The sequence below is a fragment of the Schistocerca serialis genome, chromosome 1 (genome assembly GCF_023864345.2).
Source record: "Schistocerca serialis cubense isolate TAMUIC-IGC-003099 chromosome 1, iqSchSeri2.2, whole genome shotgun sequence".
NCBI lineage: Eukaryota > Metazoa > Arthropoda > Insecta > Orthoptera > Acrididae > Schistocerca > Schistocerca serialis.
In genome coordinates this window covers 519,384,242-519,410,397 of record NC_064638.1, presented here as the reverse complement: position 1 = coordinate 519,410,397, position 26,156 = coordinate 519,384,242, and the positions used below count along the sequence as shown (strand labels likewise).

At 43.7% G+C, this 26,156-nt stretch overlaps 1 protein-coding gene across 1 annotated transcript in view; it reads right to left on the bottom strand.

Annotated features, from left to right (window-relative positions):
* Positions 1-26,156, bottom strand: part of LOC126485847 (katanin p60 ATPase-containing subunit A-like 1) — a 162,288-nt gene that overhangs the window by 58,576 nt on the left and 77,556 nt on the right. The window contains exon 6 of the mRNA XM_050108909.1: positions 15,409-15,662. Coding sequence (XP_049964866.1) covers positions 15,409-15,662 — 254 coding nt within the window. The remainder of the gene's footprint in view (positions 1-15,408; positions 15,663-26,156) is intronic.

Sequence of the window (26,156 nt, the reverse complement as noted above, 5' to 3'; positions counted from 1 at the left end):
GGCGGGAACTGATTACAGAGATGCTCATTTGATTACAGTGGCAGTCACTATAAGAGAGGCGTTGAACATCAACGAGAGGTTGTTAAAATTATATGACCTTACATTTCAAGAAATCAGGCAGTATATTGCTTTTTTCCACATAAATTTTGCAAAATAATCATGACGAAGAAATTATAGAAATTATAGAAATTAAAGCTTATTCAGTGCCTTGCCAATGGTACTATAGTCCGATTAAAATTACGAGGGTTGGAACTTGAAATAGTGGCAACTATTTATTCACAACAGATACAAAAGAATTACATATTTGCACATGTTACTGTCCTTCAGAGTAGTCACCAGCGTTGTGTAGAACACGTTGCCAGCGATGTGGAAGGGGTTAGTATACATGTTAGCAGAGGCTGTTCTGTTGATGGTGGGAATGCAGCGGTCTGCTGCCTGTCGAATCTCTGGAACAGTACTGAAGCGAATGTCACGAAGTGATTCATTCTTCTTCGGAATCAAATCAAAGTCACCAGCAACTGCGACCAGCTTTGCGGAAGAAGTGGCGACACTTTCTGCGCAACCCACCCATCATTTTGCTCGACAATGCACGGTTGCATAAAGCGCAAGTTGTGACTGCTCTGTTCGGTCGGTTGGACTGGGAAGTACTGTACCATCCACCATACTCCCCGGACTTAAGTTCAAAAATGGTTCAAATGGCTCTGAGCACTATGGGACTCAACATCTGTGGTCATCAGTCCCCTAGAACTTAGAACTAGTTAAACCTAACTAACCTAAGGACATCACACACATCCATGCCCGAGACAGGATTCGAACCTGTAGCGGTCACGCGGTTCTAGACTGGAGCGCCTAGAACCGCACGGCCACACCGGCCGGCCCGGACTTAAGTCCTTGTGACTTTGATTTGATCCCGAAGATGAAGGAACCACTTCGTGGCATTCGCTTCAGAACTGTTCCACAGATTCGACAGGTAGTAGACCGCTCCATTAGCACCATCAACAGAACAGTCTCTGCTAACGGTATACTACGCCTTCCACATCGCTGGCAACTTCGAAGGACAGTAACAGGTGCAAACATGTAACTCTTTTGTATCGGTTGTGAATAAGTAGTTGCCACTATTTAAGTTCCAGCCCTCGTATTTGATAGTTGACGTCTCTCACTTGCCGCTACGATGTCGCCACAACCGCTACCTGCTACCGCTTGGTTATAGGCGACACACACATACACATACACACGGCGCGTCAGTTCACAAATGCTGTTAATGTGTAACGCGAGGCAATGTTGAAAGCGGTTGCCGAGAGGTATGACGGATGGAAATGGGAGATGGTCTGTCGACGGTTGATTTTAAGTGACCAATGACTGAACAGCTGCAGACGACGCGTTTTGTAGCCCTGAATTTAAACTCATGTCCTGACCTAACCGCAACCTCGTGATGTGCAACGTACTAATATCCGAGAAAACAGCGATGAGCAATTTGCGGCGTAACTAAAATCACGATCGCTATGCTAGGTTTATTGAAAAAGGAAGAGACCTCTATATGTGCTTCATCGATCTAGAAAGGCATTTGACAATGTGGCCTGGGACAAGCTGACGACTATAATGAGGGAAAAGATAGTGGACTGGAAAACCAGAAGACTTGTAAACTCATTACATCTGAATGAAAAAGCCTCATTTAAAGTGAGAGAAAAAAACACAAACGGTATCGGACTAGGAGAAGGAGTAAGACAAGGTTGCTGTCTATCACCTACCCTTTTCAACCTCTACTTGGAAAATATGATTATCAATGCTCATTAGATCACAAAGGAGTAGAAATTGGAGGAATAACAGTAGGGCGTTTGAAGTTTGCTGATGACATGGTCCTTCTAGCCATAGGGAAAAAAGAATTACAGGATTTAGTGGATACCACTGATGCTAACGGAAAAATTATGGAATGAAAACCAACACAAAGAAAACAAAAACATTGGCACTAGGAGGGAATAAAGAAATAAAAATTATGTTGAATGGAGAAATATTAGAACAGGTGCAAAATTTTAATTATCTTGGAAGCAGGATAGACACCAACTGGAAGTGCAGCACAGAAATTAAAACAAGGATAGCAATGGCAAACGAGGCATTTTATAACAAAAGGAGAATTTTCTGCAGCAGTCTGGACAGAGAACTCAGGAAAAGACTCATAAAATGTTTTGTACGGAGTGTACTTCTGTATGGTGCTGGAACATGGACTCTGAGGAAGAAATACAGAGAAAGGCTGGAGGCTTTTGAGATGTGGACACGGCAGAGGATGCAAAGAATAGGTTGGATGGACAAAGTAAAAAATGAAGAGGTACTAAGAAAAGTGGGAGAGAAACGGCAGTTACGAGATGTAATAAAAAGAAGAAAAAGAAATTGGATTGGGCATATATTAAGAAAGAATGACGGACTGATAAAAACAGTTTTAGATGGCTATGTAGAAGGGAAAAGGAAGCGAGGAAGGAAGACATTTCAGATACTGAATGACGTGTTGAACGGTACAACATACAGCAGCCTCAAGAAGAAGGCAATGGATCGCAGAAAATGGAGAGGCAAAGTACCTGCTAATATAGCAGAAAACTGATGATGATGATGTTCACAGCGATTAAAGCTAACCTCTATGAGTAGACTCAAGAAAAAACATTTCAGTTCCAGCGCTAAAAGATTTAGAAATTTAAAAAAAACTGCAGTATGTGACGAGTTTTGAAACAGCGAATTTCTACATAGCAAGTTATTACTCCAGTCACTACGCCACAGCACTAGCTTCACGCAATGTCATGCGAAGCTTATACTCGTACAATGTAGGCCGATCTCTGTGGTTATAATAACTGTATGTGTGACTCTGAATCTTGTGCGAAATAATCCAGTAGTGTTCGGTTACTGCTGTGTAAGAAACGTGTGTATTTCCTTAGCATGGTTGTGTGTGTTTTTCGTTTTTGGTGCGGCTATCATTACGATGAAATACGAAATAAAAGGGCCAGACCGAAGATTCGGGATCCAAACACATCAAGAAAGAAAGCTGGGCAAGGAATTTGAAGTGGACTTCGTAATTGTTGTGGCAGTTTGGCAACGGCGAACGGTTCACCTGTGACGCTGAGCACGCTAATTGGAGGAAATCAGCTCCAACGCGTGAATGTCAACTATCAAGTAATTTGAATCGTACTACAAATATACCCTCTACTATACACTGTAAGGTAAATTGTGGGGTTTACATGTAGGAGTGGTAGTCATAAGGCTTTAATCATCACAACGAAAATAAAATTTCTTAATGGATTTCTTGTTTGTTTATCAGTAAACGTCTACAGTCCCAGCACACATTAAAATTTGCGCGCCACAGTACCGTATTAAGCCACTGTAGGAGTCAAAACAAACTATCGCAGACCATTGATAAAGGGCAACATCGTGTGCTGATTCTTTTTCTGCGTCTTTCGGCGGAAGTGAACGCCACAATGCACCATCATATGACACAACGGCTAGATAGCGTAGGCGCTTCCAATGCGGTCAAACATGGCAATGACGAAGAACGAAATGGGAGACCATCTATCTGTGAAGAACGAGGAACTGCAAGTGAGGTGAAGGCCTTGATGCTTGATGACCAGCTCAATACTATCGAGTCGATAGCGGAAAAAGTGAAACTCTGTACGGATAAGTTCTCATCTTATACGACATGAACGTAACAAAGCAGCCGCCCGTTGGTTTCAGCTAATGCTCACACCCATTCAGAAAGCCCAACGAATCCAGGCAGAAGAGGAAATGCTGCAGCTGTATCAGGTCGATACAGATTACTTCTGCCGCTGTCTTATCACAATATACGGGTACTGGGCGATACCTCTACATCTACATCTAAGTGATTACTCTGCTATTCACAATAAATTGCTGGCAGAGGGTTCGATGAACCACTTCAAGCTGTCTCTCTACTGTCCCAGTCTCGAACGGCGAGCGGGGAAAACGAGCACTTAAATTTTTCTGTGCAGGCCCTGATTTATTTTATCGTGATGATCATTTCTCCCTATGTTGGTGGGTACTAACAGAATGTTTTCGCAATCGGAGGAGAAAACTGGTGATTGAAATTTCATGAGAAGATCCCGTCGCAACGAAAAACGCCTTTGTTTTAATGATTGCCACTCCAATTCACGTACCATGTCAGTGGCACTATCTCCCATACTTTGCGTTAATACAAAACGAGCTGCCCTTCTTTGTACTTTTTCGATGTCATCCGTCAGTTCCATCTGATGCGGATCCCACACCGCACAGCAATACTCCAGAATAGGGCGGACAAGAGCGGTGTAAGCGGTCTCTTTAGTTTGCACCTTCTAAGTGTTCTGCCAATGAATCGCAGTCTTTGGTTTGTTCTACCCACAACATTATCTATGTGCTCGTTCCAATTTAGGGTATTTTTAATTGTAATCCCTAAGTATTTAGTTGAATTTACAGCCTTCAGATTTGTGTGACTTACCGCGTCATCGAAATTTAACGGATTTCTTTTAGTACTCATGTAAATAACTTCACACTTTTCTTTATTCAGGGTCAATTGCCACTTTTCGCACCATACAGATATCTTATCTAAATCATTTTGCAATCAGTTTTCGTCATCTGATGACTTTACAAGACGGTAAATGACAGCATCATCTGAAAACAATATAAGACAGCTACTGAGATTGTCTACTATGTTATTAATATAGATCAGGAACAATAGAGGGCCTATAACACTTCCTTGGGGAACGCCGGATATTACTTCTGTTTTACTCAATGACTTTCCGTCTATTACTACAAACTGTGACCTTTCTGACAGGAAATCACGAATCCAGTAGCACGATATTCCATAGGCACGCAGTTTGGTTAGAAGACGATTGTGAGGAACGGTGTCGAAAGCCTTCTGGAAATCTAAAAATATGGAATCAATTTGACATCCCCTGTCGATAGCACTCATTACTTCATGAGTATAAAGAGCTAGTTATGTTTCGCAAGAGTGATATTTTCTGAATCCGTGCTGACTACGTGTCAAATCGTTTTCATCGAGGTACTTTATAATGTTCGAATACAGTATATGTTCCAAAACGCTACTATAAATCGACGTTAGTGATATGGGCCTGTAATTCAACGGATTACTCCTACTTCCCTTTTTGGGTATTGGTGTGACTTGAGCAATTTTCCAGTCTTTAGGTACGGATCTTTCTGTGAGCGAGCGGTTTTATATAATTGCTAAATATGGAGCTATTGTGTCAGCGTTCTCTTAGAGGAACCTGACTTGTATACAATCTGGACAGGAAGCCTTGGCTTTATTAAGTGATTTAAGCTGCTTTGGTACACCGAGGATATCTACTCCTGTGTTTCTTATCTTGGCAGTTGTTCTTGATTGATTCATGAATATTTACTTCGTCTTCTTTGGTGAAGGAGTTTAGAAAAGCCGTGTTTAATAACTCAGCCTTACTGGCACTGTCATCAGTGACTTCACCGTTGTTATCGCTCAGTGAAGATATTGATTGCTTCTTGCCACTGGTGTGCTTTACGTATGACCAGAATCTCTTTGGGTTTTCTGCCAGATTTCGCGCAGTTAGCTCTGAATCAACCGATTTTCGGCTATATCGGTTACATCGTTTTTTTCAACGTCAGTTGAACCGGACTGTTCAAACCGCCCAAAATAACCGGTTTCTGAAATAACAGGTTTTCGCTTTTGTATTCCTATTATTTCCTGTAATAAACTAGAAATCTAACAAAGGCTGAAAAATCTTTTCTCCGTCAGTTTCATGATACACAGAATCAAATTATTAACATAAATAGGCAAACAAAAGGAAATTTAGGCCATCCAACGTTCGCTGCTTTTCTCGAAAGGTATCAGTGGTTTACTACTACTACTACAAAAAAACCGCTAGTACTCTCCTATTGATTCTATTTTTTGAAACCCTACTGAAGAATCATGTAATCGGGGATTATAGCACTATTTGGACGCTACGAGTAGTCCGTGCTAGAGGGTGAAAACTGAGGTTGAATAACGTCATATTTCATGTTAATTTGTCCGTTTTCAAGGGCTACAAGGACTTAAAGGCATGTTATGTAGACACAGGCAGCAGCTTAACTACTTTCTATTATTACTAACTGCTAATATTTAAATTTTCTCCTGATATTATGTCACAAGTTTGTTGAGGTTTATCCGGTTTTCAGTCTTTTAAAGCAACTGGAGCACTGTACTTCACTGATACCGCACATCGTAAAATACTTCCAGACTAGGGATGGCGCCATTCTGTAATATAACTGATGTCCAACAACGACGTTGAGAAATTATCGTATAGATCTAATGGGGAAAGTCTTGCACTGCATGTACACCCGTACCATCTAATAGGCCACACCTCGTGGTAACAGGTACACTATTGTCTCAGCAATTCTGTTCAAAAATTGTTCAAATGGCTCTAAGCACTATGGGTATTTTTAGTACATTCAGCCATGACCTGTAGTTAAACATATTCACGAGTGTTGGGCTTAATTAAAGCAGAAACGCAAGATATTCGATTTAACGAAAGGAACTGATCAGCCACTGTAGAGTGCTTTATACTCTGAAGTTATTGAATTGTTTTAACTGTGTACTTCTTTCTGATTGCTCTTTACTGACCCCCATCCATTATTTGGTTATTGTAATTGTGCATTGTAGCTTAATAGATATCTCTGGCCCCAACTGTATTTAATTTGTTTGTATTTTATCGACCCCTAGACATGGTCATCAACCATCTTACTATTAAAGAACGTTAGTATAGTTAGGAACTTCGCTTCACGGTTGTGAACACCCCATATCAATATTTTACCATCCTGTATGTATTGCAGTTATGAGTGATATGTCATAAAGACATACTTAGAGTAAAAATAAACCTTGATAACGAAAATCTAAGATTATCATTTTTTGCTAACATATATCCACATCAAAAAAAGTGTTGCATCACCTCGGTTCCGAGAATTCCGGAACCTGTACAGAAAATTGGAATAGAGATCAACATAAACATCATTTCTGCCCTTTTTATTGCTCATGAAAGCCACACAATGCATGTTGTACTACCATACAGCGAGACCTTCAGAGGTGGTCGTCCAGATTGCTGTACACACCGGTACCTCTAATACCCAGTAGCACGTCCGCTTGCATGGATGTATGCCTGTATTCGTCATGGCATACTATCCACAACTTCATCAAGGCACTGTTGGTCCAGATTGTTCCACTCCTCAATGGCGATTCACCTAGATCTCTCAGAGCGGTTGGTGGGTCACGTCGTCCATAAACAGCCCTTTTCAATCTATGCCAGGCATGTCCGATAGGGTTCATGACTGGAGAACATGCTTGCCACACTAGTCGAGCGATGTCGTTATCCTGAAGGAAGTCATTCTCAAGATGTGCACGATGGGAGCGCGAATTGTCGTCCGTGAAGACGAATGTCTCGTCAATATGCTGCCGATGTCGTTGCACTATTGGTCAGAGGATGGCATTCACATGTCATATAGCCATTACGGCGCCTTCCATGGTCGCCAGCGGTGTACGTCGGCCCCATAAAATGCCACCCCAAAACAGCAGGGAACCTCCACCTGGCTGCAGTCGCTGGACAGTGTGTCTAAGGCGTTCACCCTGACCGGGTTGCCTCCAAACACGTCTCCGACGATTGTCTAGTTGAAGGCATATGCAACACTTACCAGTGAAGAGAACGTGATGCCAGTCCTAAGCGGTCCATTCGGCATGTTGTTGGGCCCTTCTGTACTGTGCTGCGTGATGTCGCGGTTGCAAAGATGGATCTCGCCATGGACGTCGGGACTGAAGCTGCTCATCATGCAGCCTATTGCGTACAATTTGAGTCGTAACGCGACGTACTGTGGCTGCACGAAAAGCGTTATTCAACCTGCTGGCGTTGCTGTCAGAGTTCCTCTGAGCCATAATCTGTAGATAGCAGTCATCCATTGCAGTAGTAGCCCTTGGGCGGCCTGAGCGAAGCATGTCATCGACATCTCCTATCTCTCTGTATCTCCTCCATGTCAGAAACTCATCGCTTTGGTACACGCCGTGGCGCCTAGACACTTCCCTTTTGGAGAGCCCTCTTGGCACAAAGAAACAGTGAGGATGCGATCGAAACGCGGTATTGACCGTCTAGGTACGGTTGAAGTACAGACAACACGAGCAGTGTACCTCCTTCCTGATGGAATGACTGGGACTGACTGGGACTGACTGGCTGTCGGACCCCCTCCGTCTAACAGGCGCTGCTCATGCATGGTTGTTTACATCTTTGGGAAGGTTTAGTGACATCTCTGAACGGTCAAAGGGACTGTGTCTGTGGTAAAATACCCACAGTCAATGTCTATCTTCAGGAGTTCTGGAAACCGGGGTAATGCAAAACTTTTTTTGATGTGTGTAGTTACGCCTGAACCCGTACACTAATTTCTGTTAGCAATGTTTCCTTTACAGGGAGTGTAATGGAACCGACATTGAGATCATTGTCTGATTATATCACTGTCCGTACTGCTGCACTCTTCCGAATTCTGCATGCATGAGATGGTGTCTTCCTACCTTGCAGGTTTTAGGTTCAACACAAATTCCTAAAACACTCACAGAGCGTCCTTGCACAACTGTGGTAGGAAGATAGATCAGAACCAGTCACACATATGTTAGAGGTCACCTCCAATAAATGTTTTCTGTAGTGAGCAGAACCATCTCTGAAAGCCGAAACCTTTTTCTCCTAGGAACCTGAAGATGTCTATTATACTGCAACGGCAACTACAGGTAGGTTTTAGAAGTCTAGTTCTTGTAACTTTGGAAATTTCCAGCTAGATATGGCCTCAGGTAATAGAATTTTAATTTCTTTTCCCAGGATGTGTATTGCGCGTTCGCTGAATGCAACAGCCAAAATAGTTCATTATAAATTCCCTAAATATATTGTAGCAAATACGAAGTTCGTTTTCCTTGTTACGTTAAACTAAAAAAGTACATATCTGAAGACGGAACGAGGTGGCGCTGCGGTTAGCACCCTGGACTTCCCTTAGGGAGGATGACGGTTCAAACCTGCGTTCGGCCATCCAAATCTAGGTTTTCTGTGATTTCCATAAACTGCTCCAGGCAAATGCTGGGATGGTTCCTTTGAAAGGGCAGGGCCGATTTCCCTCCCCCTCTCTGACACCATTCGAGCTTGCGCTCAGTGTCTAATGAACTCGACGTCGAAGGGACGTTAACTCCAATCTTCCTTCCGTCCAAGTACGTTACATACCACCAGAATGTGGTTTTCACCATCCTCTAAGCCATAGTTTTTTCGTATTTGGATCAATGTTCGCCCCAAATTTAGAAAGCCTATGTACTGCTTAATGGCCTCAAGTCCTTAACACGCATTTCCACACACTTGTCAGTCACTATGTCTTTGTCGTTGTTCAAAATGTGTATGGAGGGAGGAAACTGATGGTCAAATTTACACACATATCTTAACATACCAGAAATCCTCGAACGATTGTTAGTAACTTTTTACACAATTTGCATTGCGAGACATCTACCGACTTATTTGAATCTTATAAACACATGAAAACATTTCCCCTGCTCTGTTTCGTGACTGGTTTATGTTTCCCAATTCTTAATTTCTCCTCAATGTCCTTAAAGTCAGGTTTGTTCATTATGCTGCTCCCACACTTATTTATAAATGAGCTGCAATGAAACTACTATACCTGTCTATTCTGTAGTCACGTTGGATAAATAGAGCTACCTGTTGTCAACTGCGGCTGGCTGAGCGGGTACCATGAAGCTTGCCAGACTTATGGCCACCCGAGTTGGCCTGATTTAACCAGTGTCAGTAAACAGGTACTCTTCTGTCTCGCTGCAGCAGGTTGGGCTGCTTTAATGGTTGCGGCGGAGACAGGGGCAGGCATGCTGGAAGAAGAATTTTTACACCTCTGACTGTGACAGGACGTCCCAGACGTGTCCGGCCATGGAGCTCAGTTTCTGCTCTTCCTAACACTTTAACTATCATTAGCCATTGCCCAACAGTATTTCCTTCAATTGCACCATTACTATACACTGCACACAAACGCTTATGCATGTTCGCTACGTTTTATTTTTTATATATGTAATTCAGTTACAGCACATTGCTATGACGAGTACCTTGTGTAGATGTCATTTTGTTGGTTCACTAAAGCCTAGTTTACACGACGACACTAGGTTGCAGCAACTGCGCTACCGGCCACTGCGCAAGCGCGCCACTTGTTTGCGCAACTCGTTGGTGAAACTAAACACTTTCGGCGTGGTCCAACTTTGGTGACACTAGCTGCATGAGTTTTGAGGTTATGTGTGTTCGTAGGGTGTAGACAAACTGAAATGTGAAGTGGGGAACGGAGAATAATGTTCGCTTTTTGGATATCTATGATTTGCATTGATGTTTGTGGGATTTCAGTGACGCTGATTACAAAAATAGGCAACATATTGCTGCCGCTGAGACCGTCATGCGCGATCATAACATAGATGGTTTGACAATATCTGAGCTGCAGGGCACAATTTATTGAGTTAGGAGCACATATACAACTGAATTAAGAAAAATACAAGCAAGTGTAATTCTAGCTGTGGCAATCCTCTCGTCTACAGGACTAAAATCCCATCGTTCGAGTTGGCCAACTCTTTGTTAAGGAATATTGTTGACAGGAAGGAAGGCTATACAAATTCAAATAGCTGCATTCTTTATTCTATATTCATCTATTTAAAACGTCGCTGCAGTGCTCCCCATTCACATGTTAGAATTTTGAAATATTGACACTGTAAAGATCTATCTTCAGGAGAGTAGTTTGCAAACCATTCTCTTCTTAATGCGGCCTGCTTCGAGTAATTATTATTGCTAATGTTAATAATTATTACTGCTAATGTTAATAATTATTGGTGTTAATGAAATAGCGTCATCACCAACTGAAACCGTATCTTATAGCATGCCGAGTGTTCTCGATTGTAATCCACGTAATATGATATGTAATTTCAGTTCTGGCGACAGTGCTTCATGCATTACATTAGCTTTATTCCTTATCGCATAATTAACTCTATTTAGAAGAAACGTGAACAGTTCTGGTGACATTGTAAGATAATTAGAAGAACTTCTTGGATCTTCCGTTATAAATTACTCCAAGGATGCTGAGCAACCGAGCTGACGTTTTTTATTCATCTAGTCACGAATCGAAACAATTTTCTAATTTTTTTCTTATGCAGCGATTCCACGCAACAAGCTTTAACTCCATCACAACTCGTGCGACGTGCAGCTGCCTAAACTTTTCATTTCAGACACGACACAGGGACCCACAAAACGACGAAACTGAGGTGTATACTGGTGTCGCCGTGTCTACAGCCATATATGAAACCACTTGCGTACACCTCATTCACCGCAAGGAGTGGCGCAACCCAATGTCGTCGTGTTAACTAGACTTAAGGCTCTGTCATCCGTTGGAATAGTTCGAAACTTCAGACACGTCAGAATAAGCATCAAATTTGAAGCACCTAAAAGGACAATATGCTATAGAGGGTGAACATTAATAAAACCGACAAACGGCAGCGACGGATTCCTGACTGTAAATAGAGGAAAAAAGTCCTATCAACATGTGCCCGGAAATGCATCGTTACCACTGTAGATGGCTCTGACAAACGAAAGTTCCTCTGAGCACGTGCCGTGTGTTCCTTGCGTGTTGCAGGCTTGTGGTTGATGCAGCGTACTGTAGGCAGCAGAATGGTGTGGTATTCACATCGGGAACAAGCCGAGATGTGGTTTGTATACTGCCAAGCAGATGGAAACGGTCGAGAGGCAGCACGGCTATACCAAAACAAGTATCCCCACAGATATGAACCAAATAGCACAATATTTTAAGCCCTTTTTGGACGTTTGTGTGATCATAGGTCCTTTCAGAAAGACGAACGCGTAGGGAGGCGGCGGACTGTGCGTGCACCAGATTTGGAGGACCGGGTTACGGGATATTGAGACAAAGACTAGTGCAAGCTCCAGGCAAGTGGCCCGCAAACATGGTGTAAGCCAAGGTACGATTATGTGATCACACAAACGTCGAGAAAGGGGTTGAAATGTTGTGTTACGTGGTTGGTGTCTGTGAAGGTACTTGTTTTGGTTTAGCTCTGCTGTCTTTCGACCGTTCCTATCTGCTTGTTCGTACACAAACACCATGTCAGCTTGTTCCCGACATGAATATCACACCATTCTGCAGCTTACACACAGCCTGTAACACACAAGGAACACACAGCATGAGATCAGATGAGCTTTCAGTCGTCAGAGCCATCTACCGTGGCAACGATGTATTTTGGGCCATATGTCCATAGAACCCTTTTTCCTCCACTTCTAGTCACGAATCTGTCCCTGCAGTTCGTCGGTTTTATTGATGTTCACTCTGCATACACTGGTGTGCAAAAGTTAAGCACCAAATAACTTTCGCATTATGTCTCACTGCTAAGTAACGCACCTAGATGATACTTGGAACATGCGTGGAAACAATTCCTCCCGTATAATACCCGAGGCGGTTTTATTGATGTTCACTCTGCATATACTGATGTGCAAAAGTTAAGCACCAAATAACTGTCGTATTATGTTTCACTGCTAAGTAACTCATCTAGATGATACTTGGAACATGCATAGAAACGATTCCTACCGTATAATATCCGAGGTAACTGAAAGAAATATGCAATGAGAAGAATAAAAATGTAACTTTTATTCGAAGGCAATAATTACCCTGAAGTCACTGCGATTTATGATAATCTCCTGGACATCACAAACGGCGGGACATGTTTCTTAAGTGGGCGGCTGATCACTGCGGATGGCATTGCATGCTCTGCAACGTGCTCCGGTGCTAGGAAGGAGTTCTCGTGGTAGGACGTTACATTTCTCCACCAGAGCGACTGACAACTGTTGGATGGTCGTTGCTGTATGTGGACGTGCTGTAATACGTCTTCCAACGCCGTCAACACGTGCTCGATGGTATTTAATTTAGGGGAACGGGCAGGGTAGTCTGTTAGCCCAATATCCTCTCGATCCAAGAGCTGCGCCTCCTGCGCTCGCTGTTCGAGCCTGCCGTGCGTTGTCATCCATAAAAATGAAGTCAGATATGTGGAACGAGTACAGTGTCGCAATAACGTTGACCAGTGAATTTGCTGTGTTCAAAGATTACGAGGTGAGTGCACCCAAGCAATATTCTCTCTCCCCACACCGTAACATCTCGATCACCAAAACAATCACGTTCAACAATGTTTCTGGTGGATTACGTGTTCCTACTGCTCCCCACGTCAGGATACGTCAAGCATGGGAGGACACTGCAGGGCATTGCCGTCCGTTGTCATTACACACCCTATTAACGACCATGTCCCATCTTTTTTAGTGTCTAGGACCATCGTGAATTCTAATGATTTCAGTGTCATTTCTGTTCGTCTCATTGTGTATTTGTTCCAGGCACCCTCTGTACTACACAGCAGCACTTCATTCTACACTACTGGCCATTAAAATTGCTACACAAAAAAGAAATGCAGATGATAAACGCGTATTCATTGGACAGATATATTATACTAGAACTGACATGTGATTACACTTTCACGCAATTTGGGTGCATAGATCCCGAGAAATCAGTATCCACGACAACCACCTCTGGCCGTATTAACGGCCTTGATACGCCTGAGTATTGAGTCAAACAGAGCTTGGATGGCGTGTACAGGTGCAGCTGCCCATGCAGCTTCAACACGATACCACATTTCATCAAGAGAAGGGACTGGCGTATTGTGACGAGCCAGTTGCTCGCCCACCATTGACCAGACGTTTTCAATTGGTGAGAGATCTGGAGAATTTGCTGGCCAGGGCAGCAATCGAACATTTTCTGTATCCAGAAAGGCCCGTACAGCACCTGCAACATGCGGTCGTGCATTATCCTGCTGAAATGTAGGGTTTCGCAGGGATCGAATGAAGGGTAGAGCCACGGATCGTAAAACATCGGAAATGTAACGTCCACTGTTCAATGTGCTGTCAATGCGCTCAAGAGGTGACCGAGACGTGTAACCAATGGCACCCCATACCATCACGCCGGGTGATACGCCAGTATGGCGATGACGAATACACGCTTCTAATGTGCGTTCACCGCGATGTCGCAAAACACGGATGCGACCATCATGATGCTGTAAACAGAACCTGGATTCATCCGAAAAAATTACGTTTTGCCATTCGCGCACCCATGTTCGTCGTTGAGTACACCATCGCAGGCGCTCCTGTCTGTGATGCAGCGTCAAGGGTAACTGCAGCCATGGTCTCCGAGCTGACAGTCAATGCTGCTGGAAACGTCGTCGAACTGTTCGTGCAGATGGTTGTAGTCTTGCAAACGTCCCCATCTGACGACTCAGGGATCGAGACGTGGCTGCACGATCCGTTACAGCCATGTGGATAAAGTGCCTGTCATCTCGACTGCTAGTGATACGAGGCCGTTGGGATGCAGCACGGCGTTCCGTATTAGCCTCCTGAACCCACCGATTCCATATTCTGCTAACAGTCATTGGATCTCGACCAACGCGAGCAGCAATGTCGCGATACGATAAACCGCAATCGCGATAGGCTACAATCCGACCTTTATCAAAGTCGGAAACGTGATGGTACGCATTTCTCCTCCTTACACGAGGCATCACAGTAACGTTTCACCAGGCAACGCCGGTCAACTGCTGTTTGTGTATGACAAATCGGTTGGAAACTTTTCTCATGTCAGCACGTTGTAGGTGTCGCGTCCGGTGCCAACCTTGTGTGAATGTTCTGAAAAGCTAATCATTTGCGTACCACAGCATCTTCTTCCTGTCGGTTAAATTTCGCGTCTGCAGTACGTCATCTTCGTGGTGTAGCAATTTTAATGGCCAGTAGTGTATTTATGGTCCAAGTTTCATCGAGCTACGTTATTTGGCAGTCACATACATAGCGAAAGTTAGTTTCGTTAAGTTTTGCAGACTAGTGTATATTTGTGGATGCAAAAGATGGGGTATTATTTATTAAACGACGCTCATAGAGCGAAATACTGAAACTCCCTGATGATGTTAGGGGAGGGAGCCAATATACAGCAGTACAGGAAGCTGTGCAGGAGGGTGTTTCGCTTCACAACATCTCCCCAATTCATTCTGCACTGGACACAGTCAAACATGCTGCTTCTTTGACCAGTCTAATTTTCCATCACTCCCCATAATATCCTGACATGACACCCACTAAGTTTTTCCTCTTTCCCCAGAGTTCTCGATCAGCCAAATTGCGAACTTTTACAACCAAGGTGGGTGCCAAGTCATCCATTGATGGTGCAACTGTGTTACATTGACGGGTGAGTATGTAGAGAGGTACGAAAACTATCAGCAAGTCGCAGCTCGATTTTTTGAGGTGATACTCAAAACTGACCCGTTGTGACGTTGCCTACCTCCTGAGGAAGGCGTCGTCCAGGTCCCAGGGGTGATTGGTAGCGGCGACGAGGACGACGTGCGGCTGGCTCTTGCCGGCGCCCACGCCTGTCCCCGACAACAGCCCGTCCATGGCGACCAGCAGCTCAGCCTTGAAGCGGCGCGACGCCTCGTGCTCGCTGGGGGAGCCGCGCGCGCAGCACAGCGCGTCCACCTCGTCGATGAAGATCACACTCGGCGCCCGCGATCGCGCTTCCGCGAACAGCAGGCGGACCTGCAAACGCCAGGCATGCCATGTGCGCCACTGGAAGTTAAAACTGAAGCACCAACTTCTGGAAACATTTCGCAGGACCGCAATTTGCCCGTCATGACCTCCATCGGTACAGAGAGCTTCCGACTGTTATCCTGGACAGCACGTGGTCTAAATCTTGTACCAAATATAAACGTTCGGTCATAGGTTGCCGACGAATTGGTGCGCCACCACTCACAAACGACTGATACGTTCTGGCACCGAGTTGAAGCAGCATGAAATGATAGCCCGTGTTTTCCATCCAAGCTTAGTTGGGCTCTATGCACAGCAATTGGAGTCCCCAGAAATTACCACTCTGTGTACTAAATTTCGGTCACTGTATACTTCAACCCACCTAAATATCTAATCATGTATTCTTCCTACTGTACTGTATCCGCACAGTTAGTAAATTTCGTTATTTTCTATCCTTACTGGTGTTGCAGTTTTAATGACCAGGAATGTATAACGCTCCGAGAGTGAGAGCTCGGTATCCCACTGCCTTTGCCTAACAAGTCTCACCTTCATAAGTTTACTCACTCAAAATATGTATGGAGTAATTACAAAAGACCAATAAAAAAACCGGCATTATTAAGATACCAGAATGAGCAGAGGTCAACACGCTGTACAGAAGCCCTGTATGGTAATCAGTGCAGCACGTATTCAGCATCTGCATCTGCACCTGCACCTTCAACAGTGGTTTCCAGTATAAGGAAGAATTAACTTTGTGGAGGGCGGACAGGTGTGATGGAAGTGGGTTAAATGAAATTTGATGAAGGAAAGAATAGTTAGGTTAATCGGATAAGTCGAGTCAACATTAATGCATCGCCGACCGGAGTGACCGAGCGGTTCTAGGCGCTACAGTCTGGAGCAGCGCGACCGCTACGGTCGCAGGTTCGAATCCTGCCTCGGGCATGGATGTGTGTGATGTCCTTAGGTTACTTAGGTTTAAGTAGTTCTGAGTTCTAGGAGACTGATGACCTCAGAAGTTAAGATCCATAGTGCTCAGAGCCATTTGTACCATTAATGCATCAGCGTCCATTGGTGACACCCCAGAAGGTTAGCAAGTTGCATATCTAGGATTCAGTCTTCTTTTACAGTTTACTTCTTCAGTTAGACTTGCTACAATGGGTAGGATGTGCGTATGTATGCGGACGCAGAAGGAGCTGGCCACAGTTTGGAAACTGCTGAATGCACTTTTGGCTACAGTCAATCACCTTCAGGCTGCTGCCGATAGGTGTAGCACTCTCGGAGAACCTGGCGTGTCGCATGGGACACTTCGTGTGTCGCTTGTTTCGCCCAAGGGCTCTGCTGCCGAGGCACCTCCTATGTACCCGATGCGATGAATCTGCCCTCACAGAATGGTGACTGGCGGGTGGTAACGCATTTGTGTCACTCGAGATGGCGGTCCAATGTGGAGACTAGCAGTCTGGCCTCGCCCGTTCACTCTATGTGTGGACGTGTGTCCGCTGCTTCAGCAGGGTCCGAACAGGCACATGGGGAGTGGGGGAGTTATGCTAGTTATCAGGATCTGCAACATTATGGTGATCTCTAGATAGACAGCGTTAGGGTTGGAAAGAAAGCCAGTGTGCACTCGGATTGTCTGCTGGGGGACCTCATCTGAGGTGTGGAGGCAGCCCTGCTTCCGTCTGTCAAGCGTGCATGGTGAAGTCGTCTGCAGTTGTGGATCATGTAGGTATCAACGAAGTCTCAGTTCATACACGTGGTTGGCGGAGATGGTGAAGGCTGGTGTCTTGCGTGTGGGGTGCAAGCAGAGCACAGAGTTCGCAGATTTGTTCTTAGAGTTGGTCAGGGTCCTTGATTTGGAGCCGAGGGGAGGGTCTCAGCCAAAGGATTTGTTGACTCTGTGACGGTCTTGGCTGCAGATTCCTACATCTGCATTAACGAGTGGGGATTTGTAGCACAACCCCTTGATAGGTCAAGGATATACTACAAAAAGCAAGCAGCGACTCGGGTAGCAGTGTTCTTGTAGAGTGCATATGAGGGCTTATTAGGCTAGGTGATAGTCTGCGGTACTACGATGAACACTCGCCAGTCATTACACAGCAAGGAAAGTCAGACCGCATTCAGAGTAAAGACACTTCGACTGTCAAAATTTTCTCAGTAAAATGACGAGGTATTCGTAACAAAGTTCCCGAATTTATTGGCTTCCAGGAAAGTTCTCGTGCTCAGATTATTCTTGGGCCCGAGAGCTGGCTGAAACCTGAAGTGGAAACTCTGAGATATTTAGCGAGTAGTGGAACAGAACGCATATCAGAAAGATGGGTTAGAGGCCAGAGGAGGGTCCGTGTTCATTGCAGTTGACAAAAATATAGTCTCTATTGAAGTCGATGTTGAGTGGGACAGGGAAGTTATTTGGTCGCGTATAACAAGTCTAGGTGAAACCAAGATAATTGTTGGATGATTTTATCAGCAATCCGATACCGCTCTACCGGTTCTCGAGTCGTCAAAAGAAATTGTATGGTCAGTAGCACGTAAAAACCCAGATCTTGTAATACTAGTTGGAGGCGTCTTTAACCTACTGAGTATAGACTGGGATGTCTATGCACTTACTGCGGGGTTACAGAGGAACAGTCGTGCGAAGTACTGTTGAACATGTTTTCTGAAGACTGTCTTGAGCAACTAGTTCGGCACCCCGCGCGCAGTGGAAAATCTTAGACCTTGTAGCTACATATAGGCTAGAACTTATCTACAACGGTGGTATAAAAATGGGGATTAGCGACCATGATCTCATTATAGCATTACGGTTACGAAAGTTAATAAACCAGTGAAGAAGCTAGGAGAGTGTTTCTGCTATAAGCAGCAGATAAGCAGTTTTAGCATCTCATTTGGTGAACTGACATTACTTAGTTCCAGTAAGATGGACGTAGAGGAATTATGGCAAAGTTTAAGGAGATTGAAAATCGTGGTCTGCAAAGTTTTGTGCCTAGTACGTGGTTTACGGATCGAAAAGATCGAACATGGTTTAATAACAAAGTTCGGAAAAAGCTGAGAAAGCAGGGGCTGTTGCACTCTCAATTCAAAAGAGAATGCACAAAAGACGACAAGTAAAAGTTTGCGGAGATTCTTCGGTCTGTGAAAAGAACTATGCGCGAAGCATTCGGCAACTACCACCGTCACACCATAACAAAAGAGCTGGCAGATAACCCGAGGTAATTCTGGTCCTACGTAAGATCGCTAAGCGGATCCAAAACTTCCACCCAGTCCCTTGTTGACCAGTCTGGTGTGGCAAACGAAGATAGCAAAACTAAAGACGAAGTTTTAATTTTCGCGTTCAAAAAATCGTTCACGCTGAAGAATCGTACAAACATACCGTCATTTGACCATTGGGCAGACTCCCGTATGGACGACATAGTAAAAAAATGGTTCAAATGGCTCTGAGCACTATGGGACTTAACATCTGTGGTCATCAGTCCCCTAGAACTGAGAAATATTTAAACCTAACTAACCTAAGGACATCACACACATCCATGCCCGAGGCAGGATTCGAACCTGCGACCGGAGCGGTCACGCGGTTCCACACTGAAGTGCCTAGACCGCACGGCCACACCGGCCGGCAGGAGGACATAGTAACAAGCATCCGTGGCGTAGAGAAACAACTGAAAGATCTGAAAGCAAATAGGTCGCGAGGTCCGGATGGAATCCCAAGCGTACTTTATGGCCTTGGCCCCTTACCTAGCTTGCATTTATCGCGAATCTCGCGCCCAGCGACTGGAAGAAAGCACAGGTGACTCCTGTATATAAGAAGGGTAAAATAACGGACCCGCTTAGTTACATACCAATATCCCTAACTTCGTTTTGCTACAGAATACGTGAACATATTCTCCGTTCGTATACAATAACTTTTCTTGAGACCGGCAAGATTATGTCCAAAAATCAGCAGGGTTTTAGAAAGCATCGCTCATGCGAAACAGAGCCTGCCCATTTCTCCAATGACATACTGCAAACTATGGATAAGGAGCAACAGGCAGATTCCATATTTCTAGATTTCCTGAAACCATCTGATACGGTGCCCCATTGCAAGCTGTTAATGAAGGTTCGAGCACATGAAACAGGTTCACAGACATGTGAGTGGCTCGAAGACTTTTTAAGTTATAGAACCCAGTACGTTGTCCTCGACGGCGAGTGTTCATCATAGACAAGGGTATTGTCAGGCGTGCCTCAGCGAAGTGTGATAGGACCGCTGTTGTTCTCTATATACGTAAATGATTTGCCGGAGAGTATTGCCAGCAATCTGCGGTTGTTTGCTGATAATGCTGTGGTGTACGGTAAGGTATCAAAGTTGAGTGGCTGTGGGTGGACACAAGATGACTTAGACAAAATTTCTAATTGGTGTGATGAATGGCAGTTACACTGAAGCGCCAAAGAGACTAGTATAGGCATGCATATTCAAATACAGAGATATGTAAACAGGCAGAATACGGCGTTGCGGTCGGCAACGCCTATATAAGACAAGTGCCTAGCGCAGTTGTTAGTTCAGTTACTGCCGCTATACTGGCAGGTTATCTAGAATTAAGTGAGTTTAAACGTGGTGTTATAGTCGGCGCACGAGCGATGGGACACAGCATCTCTGAGGTGGCGATGAAATGGAGATTTTCCCGTACGACCATTTCACGAGTGTATCGTGAATATCAGGAATCCGGTAAAACATCAAATCTCCGACATCGCTGCGTCGGAAAAAGATCCTGCAAGAACGAGACCAACAACGACTGAACAAAATCGTTCAACGTGACAGAAGTGCAGCCCTTCCGCAAACTGCTGCAGACTTCAGTGCTGGGCCATCAACAACTGTCAATGTGCGAAACTTCATCGATATGGGCTTTCGGAGCCAAAGGCCCACTGTTGCACCTTTGATGACAGCATGACACAAACCCTTACGTCTCTCCTGGGTGCGTCAACACCGATATTGAACTGTTGATGACTAGAAACATGTTACCTGGTCAGACGAATCTTGTTCCAAATTGCATCGAGTGGATGGATGTGTTTGGGTATGGAGACAGCCTCATGGATCCATGGACTCTGCATGTCAGCAGGGAACTGTTCAAGCTGGTGGAGGCCCTCTAATGGTGTAGGGCGTGTACAATTGGAGTGATATGGGAACCCTGATACGTCTAGATACGACTCTGACAGGTGACACGTACGTAAGAATCATGTCTGATCACCTGCATCCATTCGTGTCCATTGTGCATTCCGACGGACTTGGGCAATTTCAGCAGGGAAATGCGAGACACCCCACACGTCCAGAATTGCTACAAAGTGGCTCCAAAAACACTCTTTTGAGTTTAAACACTTTCTCTGGCCATCAAGCTCTTCAGACATGAACATTATTGAGCATATCTGGGATGCCTTGCAACGTGCTGTTCAGAAGAGATCTCCACTCCCTCGTACTCTTGCGGATTTATGGACAGCCCTGCATGATTCATAGTGTCAATTCCCTCCAGAACTACTTCAGCCATTAGTCGAGACCATGCCACGTCGTGTTGCGGTACTTCTGCGTGCTCGCGGAGGCCCTACACGATATTAGGCACGTGTGTCAGTTTTCTCGGCTCTTCGGTATAGCTCTAAGTGTGCAAAAATGTAAGTTAATGCGGATGAGTAGGGAAAACAAACCCGTAATGTTCGGATACAACTGTAGTAGTGTCCTGCTTGACACAGTCACGTCATTTAAATATCTGGGCACAACGTTACAAAGAGATATGAAATGGAAAGAGCATGTGAGAACTGTGGCAGGGAAGGCGAATGGTCGAACTTCAGTTTATTGGGAGAATTTTAGAAAAGTGTGGCTCATCTGCAAAAGAGATCGTGTATGGGACACTAGTGCGTCCTGTTCTTGTGTACTTCTCGAGTGTTTGAGATACGTACAAGGTCGGATAAAAGGAGAACATAGCAAAGAATCAGAGGGAGGCTACAAGATTTGTTACCGGTAGGTTCGAACAACACCTAAATGTTACGGAGATGCTTCGGGAACTCAAATGGAAATCTATGAAGAGAAGGCGACGTTTTTTTAGCGAACACTATTGTGGAAATCTAGAGAACTGGCATTTGAAGCTGACTGCTGAACGATTCTACTGCCGCCAACATACACTGCGCGTAAGATACGAGAAATTACGGCACATACGGAAGCATATAGACAGTCGTTTTTCCCTCGCTCTGTTTGCGAGTGGAACAGGAAATGATAAATACTCGTAACTTGGAGGTACGCAGTACCCTGTGCCACGCACGGTACGGTGGCTGGCGGAGTATGTATGTGTGTATACGTAGATGTAGAACTGATACCCGCTTTTAAATTCTAGAAGGAATTGTTTCCTGTGTCCTCCACCAAATGGCTCAAGAAACTCCTCATCTCTAACTACTTAGGCTATTACAAACAGTTGAATTGCAAATGTTGTGAATAGGCTTTTTTCTTGAGTTGAACTTTTTCCTGCTCGTTTTGTTTACTGTATTTTTATTACTTCAAGAAGACTTTTGGTGAAGCGAAATAAATCACAATAATTGTAGGTGTTTACTACTTAAGCAGTTTGTTTCGTTTTCGATTAACCACAGTTTAGCAGGTTTTTTTTTAGTTACTTGGATAGAGAAAGAGTATGTGGTTAGGCTATGTGAGCCGCTACAGTTAATCATATCATAATCATTTACTTTTCTAATTTACAAATCGTTTTATCTTAAAAATCTTTTATATCACACTACTGGCATTAACGATCGTGTATCTGATGAAACACATTTTCTGTGTTCATCTGTAACAGGCCAGCCTTTTAAGCCATTTGACAACGAAAGAGTAACTTCAGAATTTAATGTTTCTACTCTAGTTCCAAGTCCAGTTCGTCCATTATCTCCTGTGTTGTTACATATCTCGTGGAAGTATGATGCAAGAACACTGAATACTGAAGTTGTCACGAAGAAGGGGTTTAAAAATTCACCGTCTGCTGGTACTCATACTCTGCCACGTGCTATGAAAACCTAACCATTTGGCTGCTATAACAAGTGTGGAGCATACACATGTACCACTTTCAGAGGGTGCAGGTACTGGCGCGCCGAATTTCACACTTCGTACGGAGTCAGTGCACTGGTTTCTTCATCAAAATGTCCACGATATTACCTTCTGCGCACTCTTGTAATTGACATAAGAGGCATACTTACCGAACATCAGAAGTCGGGAGAGTCACATCTGGGACTATGATAATCTATATGCGATTACTGTTACATCTCACCAACAAAGATTTCCCATGTACATGGGGGCTAGAATGGTTGGCAACACTCTACCAGTGTCTGTATTTCTTCCAGCATTCTCAAGTGCTACAGATTGCCAAGAGTTTCTGAAAATTTTGATTCTAAAACGATAGTGCCCAAGCACATTTCAGTCACGAAGCACATCCACAGATAACTGTCCACTTAGGGGAATATTAAGATAAACCAGTTGTGCGTTTCATGATAAGAAAGAGATGCCTGTCAAGCTCGACACAATTTGACCAAAAAGAAAAAAAAAAAAAAAACGCAAAGGCATCGTGTCTAATACTATTGAGTCTCAGGGCAGACTATATGAATGTCAGCCGTATATTTAGTCAGACGTGCCATTAATAAAACGTAATTTCTGCACAGTTCACATTTATTCTCAAAAGATACCCATAACTGTAGACGGTAATAGGGAATACTATACTGCACAACAAAAATGTTACCATATATATATGAGACAATTACTCGTCACAGTTTCTCGGTGACACACAATGAAACGCTCTTTTCACAAGAGATTCACAACCTTCCTGAGAATCCATGAGATGAAATATCTACCAATACTCGTAGCAAACTTAGCGCCTAGCTGAGCATTAAACAGAAAAAAATTAACACTGCTGATTTTGAAGTGACGAAACGAACAATGTTTAGTTAAAACCAAAATAAATGAAATACACGTTTCGTGTGATTTTAATTAAAACCCTGTAATCGTAGCCGCTTATTTGAAGCTAGCTTACGTCTGGTGTCGTCTGGCTCCTCGATTCGTTTGCATTGGTACCATAAAAATGTCTCCGTTAGGACATGCAAGTTGTGATGAATAGAATACCGACACACTGACGCATGTTTATTTAGATCAAGATCCGACGTTCTTAACTGACCTCTAAGGTGTACTGGTATTCTTGGTCAGAGTCGAAATGTCAAAAAAATTGATTTAAAATAAAGATTTATAATGTATTTAATGTCAAAAAATTGATCTAAAATAAAGATTTATAATGGTTTTAACCTTCTAAGTATCAATATAACTCCAAATATTAATGATTAATGTGCAGTTGCAAGCCCATAATTATTCCAAATATCACGATGTATGTCAGTGGCAACAACAAATCTGTTGTAAATAGCTTGAAAATCTAACATACAACAAACAAAAACTGTCACATCTACTTCACAAGAACCTAAAGACATGCGTATTACAGACACTATAAAACAATAGAAAAATCTCAGTATTGATACACTGTTTTATGGAACACCTGGGCTGCACATGTTTTACTAGTTTTAACTTTGCTTTCTGATATCTGTAGACCACCTTTCCTGCTGTGCTGGGCATCATGTTTAACAGTTTTAACAGCTGATGGTTAACAGCTCTTAAATATGTTTTGAATGTCACGACTATATCACTCAGTCGTTCAGACAAAGTAATTTTTTCCGCACAACCTGCATGAAGAACAAAGAAAGGGTGGAGATATCAATTCTGCACCAAAAATGAGTAGCTATTAAACATTAAAAATTTTATTCTTTCTTTAATATTTTCGACCACATCGCTGGAATATGGTGTTAAGAAAAGATTTTTGTACCATAAAAATCAACTGGTGAACTCATTTTCGTGCGACTGTTAACTTTTTTACTCTTTCTTGATGGTGTGGGAATGTTAAAATATGTGTCATGTAGGTGAGTGTCTGCGCGATGTTATTCGTATTTTTGCTCCATACACGTCCTCTACAACTGATGCAGAGAGAAGAAGTTCCACCTCCTTCTTGTACTGTTGTCGGTGGGAGGAAAAGGTAACGAACGGTTGAATGTACCATGACCCCGGAAGTTCGCGCTGTTGTCTGATTACAATTTGTTGTTGGTTGACACTCCACGCGCTGCAGCTAGTTTCCTGCAATCCGAGTGCTCAACGTCACGATCAAAGTGTTCGCTATTGCCGGACTGCCACAATTGGCGAGTTCACTTCCAATTTCTTGTACGACTTTCTTCCTTGACGTGTTTGGAATTCTGGATCCCGATTCCTAGGCGTGCCCCTTTTATTTAGCATTTCATCAGAGACGATAAAACACACACACACAGACACAAACACTCGCGCGCGCGCGCGCGCACACACACACACACACACACACACACACACACACACAACGATCCTAATGAAATACGCATCGTTCACATACAGCACTAACCAAAACAGGCTGGATCCGTTCATGCAAGACTAGATATACAATTATTATCATCGGCCTACATTAGGTAAGCTTCGCATATATATATATATATATGCCGAACTTTTCAAAGGCTGCAAATCATCGTTCGACTCGTTCTGGAAAGTCATTAATGCAGGGTGGGGGTGTAATGTAGTGGTTATAAGGCGTCCCTAATGTGTGGAATGTGTGGTAGGTCGAGGGTTCGACTCTCCTTACATACTATGAAATTTTTATTTCTAAATGATATCCAAAAGACTCATTGTTAATTTCATTCAGTAAGCTGGTTTAAATGTAATTATTTATTCCTGATACTTCACCACGTCAGTTTCATCATCATATTGACCTTTTCATTTGTTCTTATTTTTTCCTATTATTACTTTTTGCTTTGGAACGTGCATGTGTTGCCTGTTACCTGTAACCAGAAATGCTCATTGGTTGATAACGTGACAGTTCGTGTAGCCCGTGTGAGGATAGTTTCAGGTAACCAATGAAAGCAACAATTTACACTTTGATTTCGTGCTCAAACTGAAATTTTTCAGTCTCGAGTTGATTAACAGCTCTGCCGCAGATTGTTCGTTGCCGTTTTCTCGGATATATTGCACATCAGGAGGTTGTGATTAGGTCAGGACACGAGTTTAAATTCAGGGCTACAAAACGCATCGTCTGTCGCAGTTCAGTCATTAGTGCCACAAATCAACTACCGAGAGAGCATCTCGCATTCCCGTCATACATCACGGCGGGCGCTTCCGACATTAATCCTTGATTACACGTTAAGTAACAGCACTTGTGTTACCCGCCATGTTTGTGTGCCGCCGATAACCGAGTGGTAGGTGGCAGACGATGTGGGAACACTGTAGCGGAAATAGACAGACGTCAACTAACAAGTAATTTTAATGGACCTCTGAGTATAGTAATGAGGAACTTTACGCCAACAACTTTTCTTCCTTTGCTAGCAGTAAAGCTGAGATTATGTTTCCTCGTTGTGAGGAAAAAATGGTTCAAATGGCTCTGAGCACTATGGGACTCAACTTCTGAGGTCATTAGT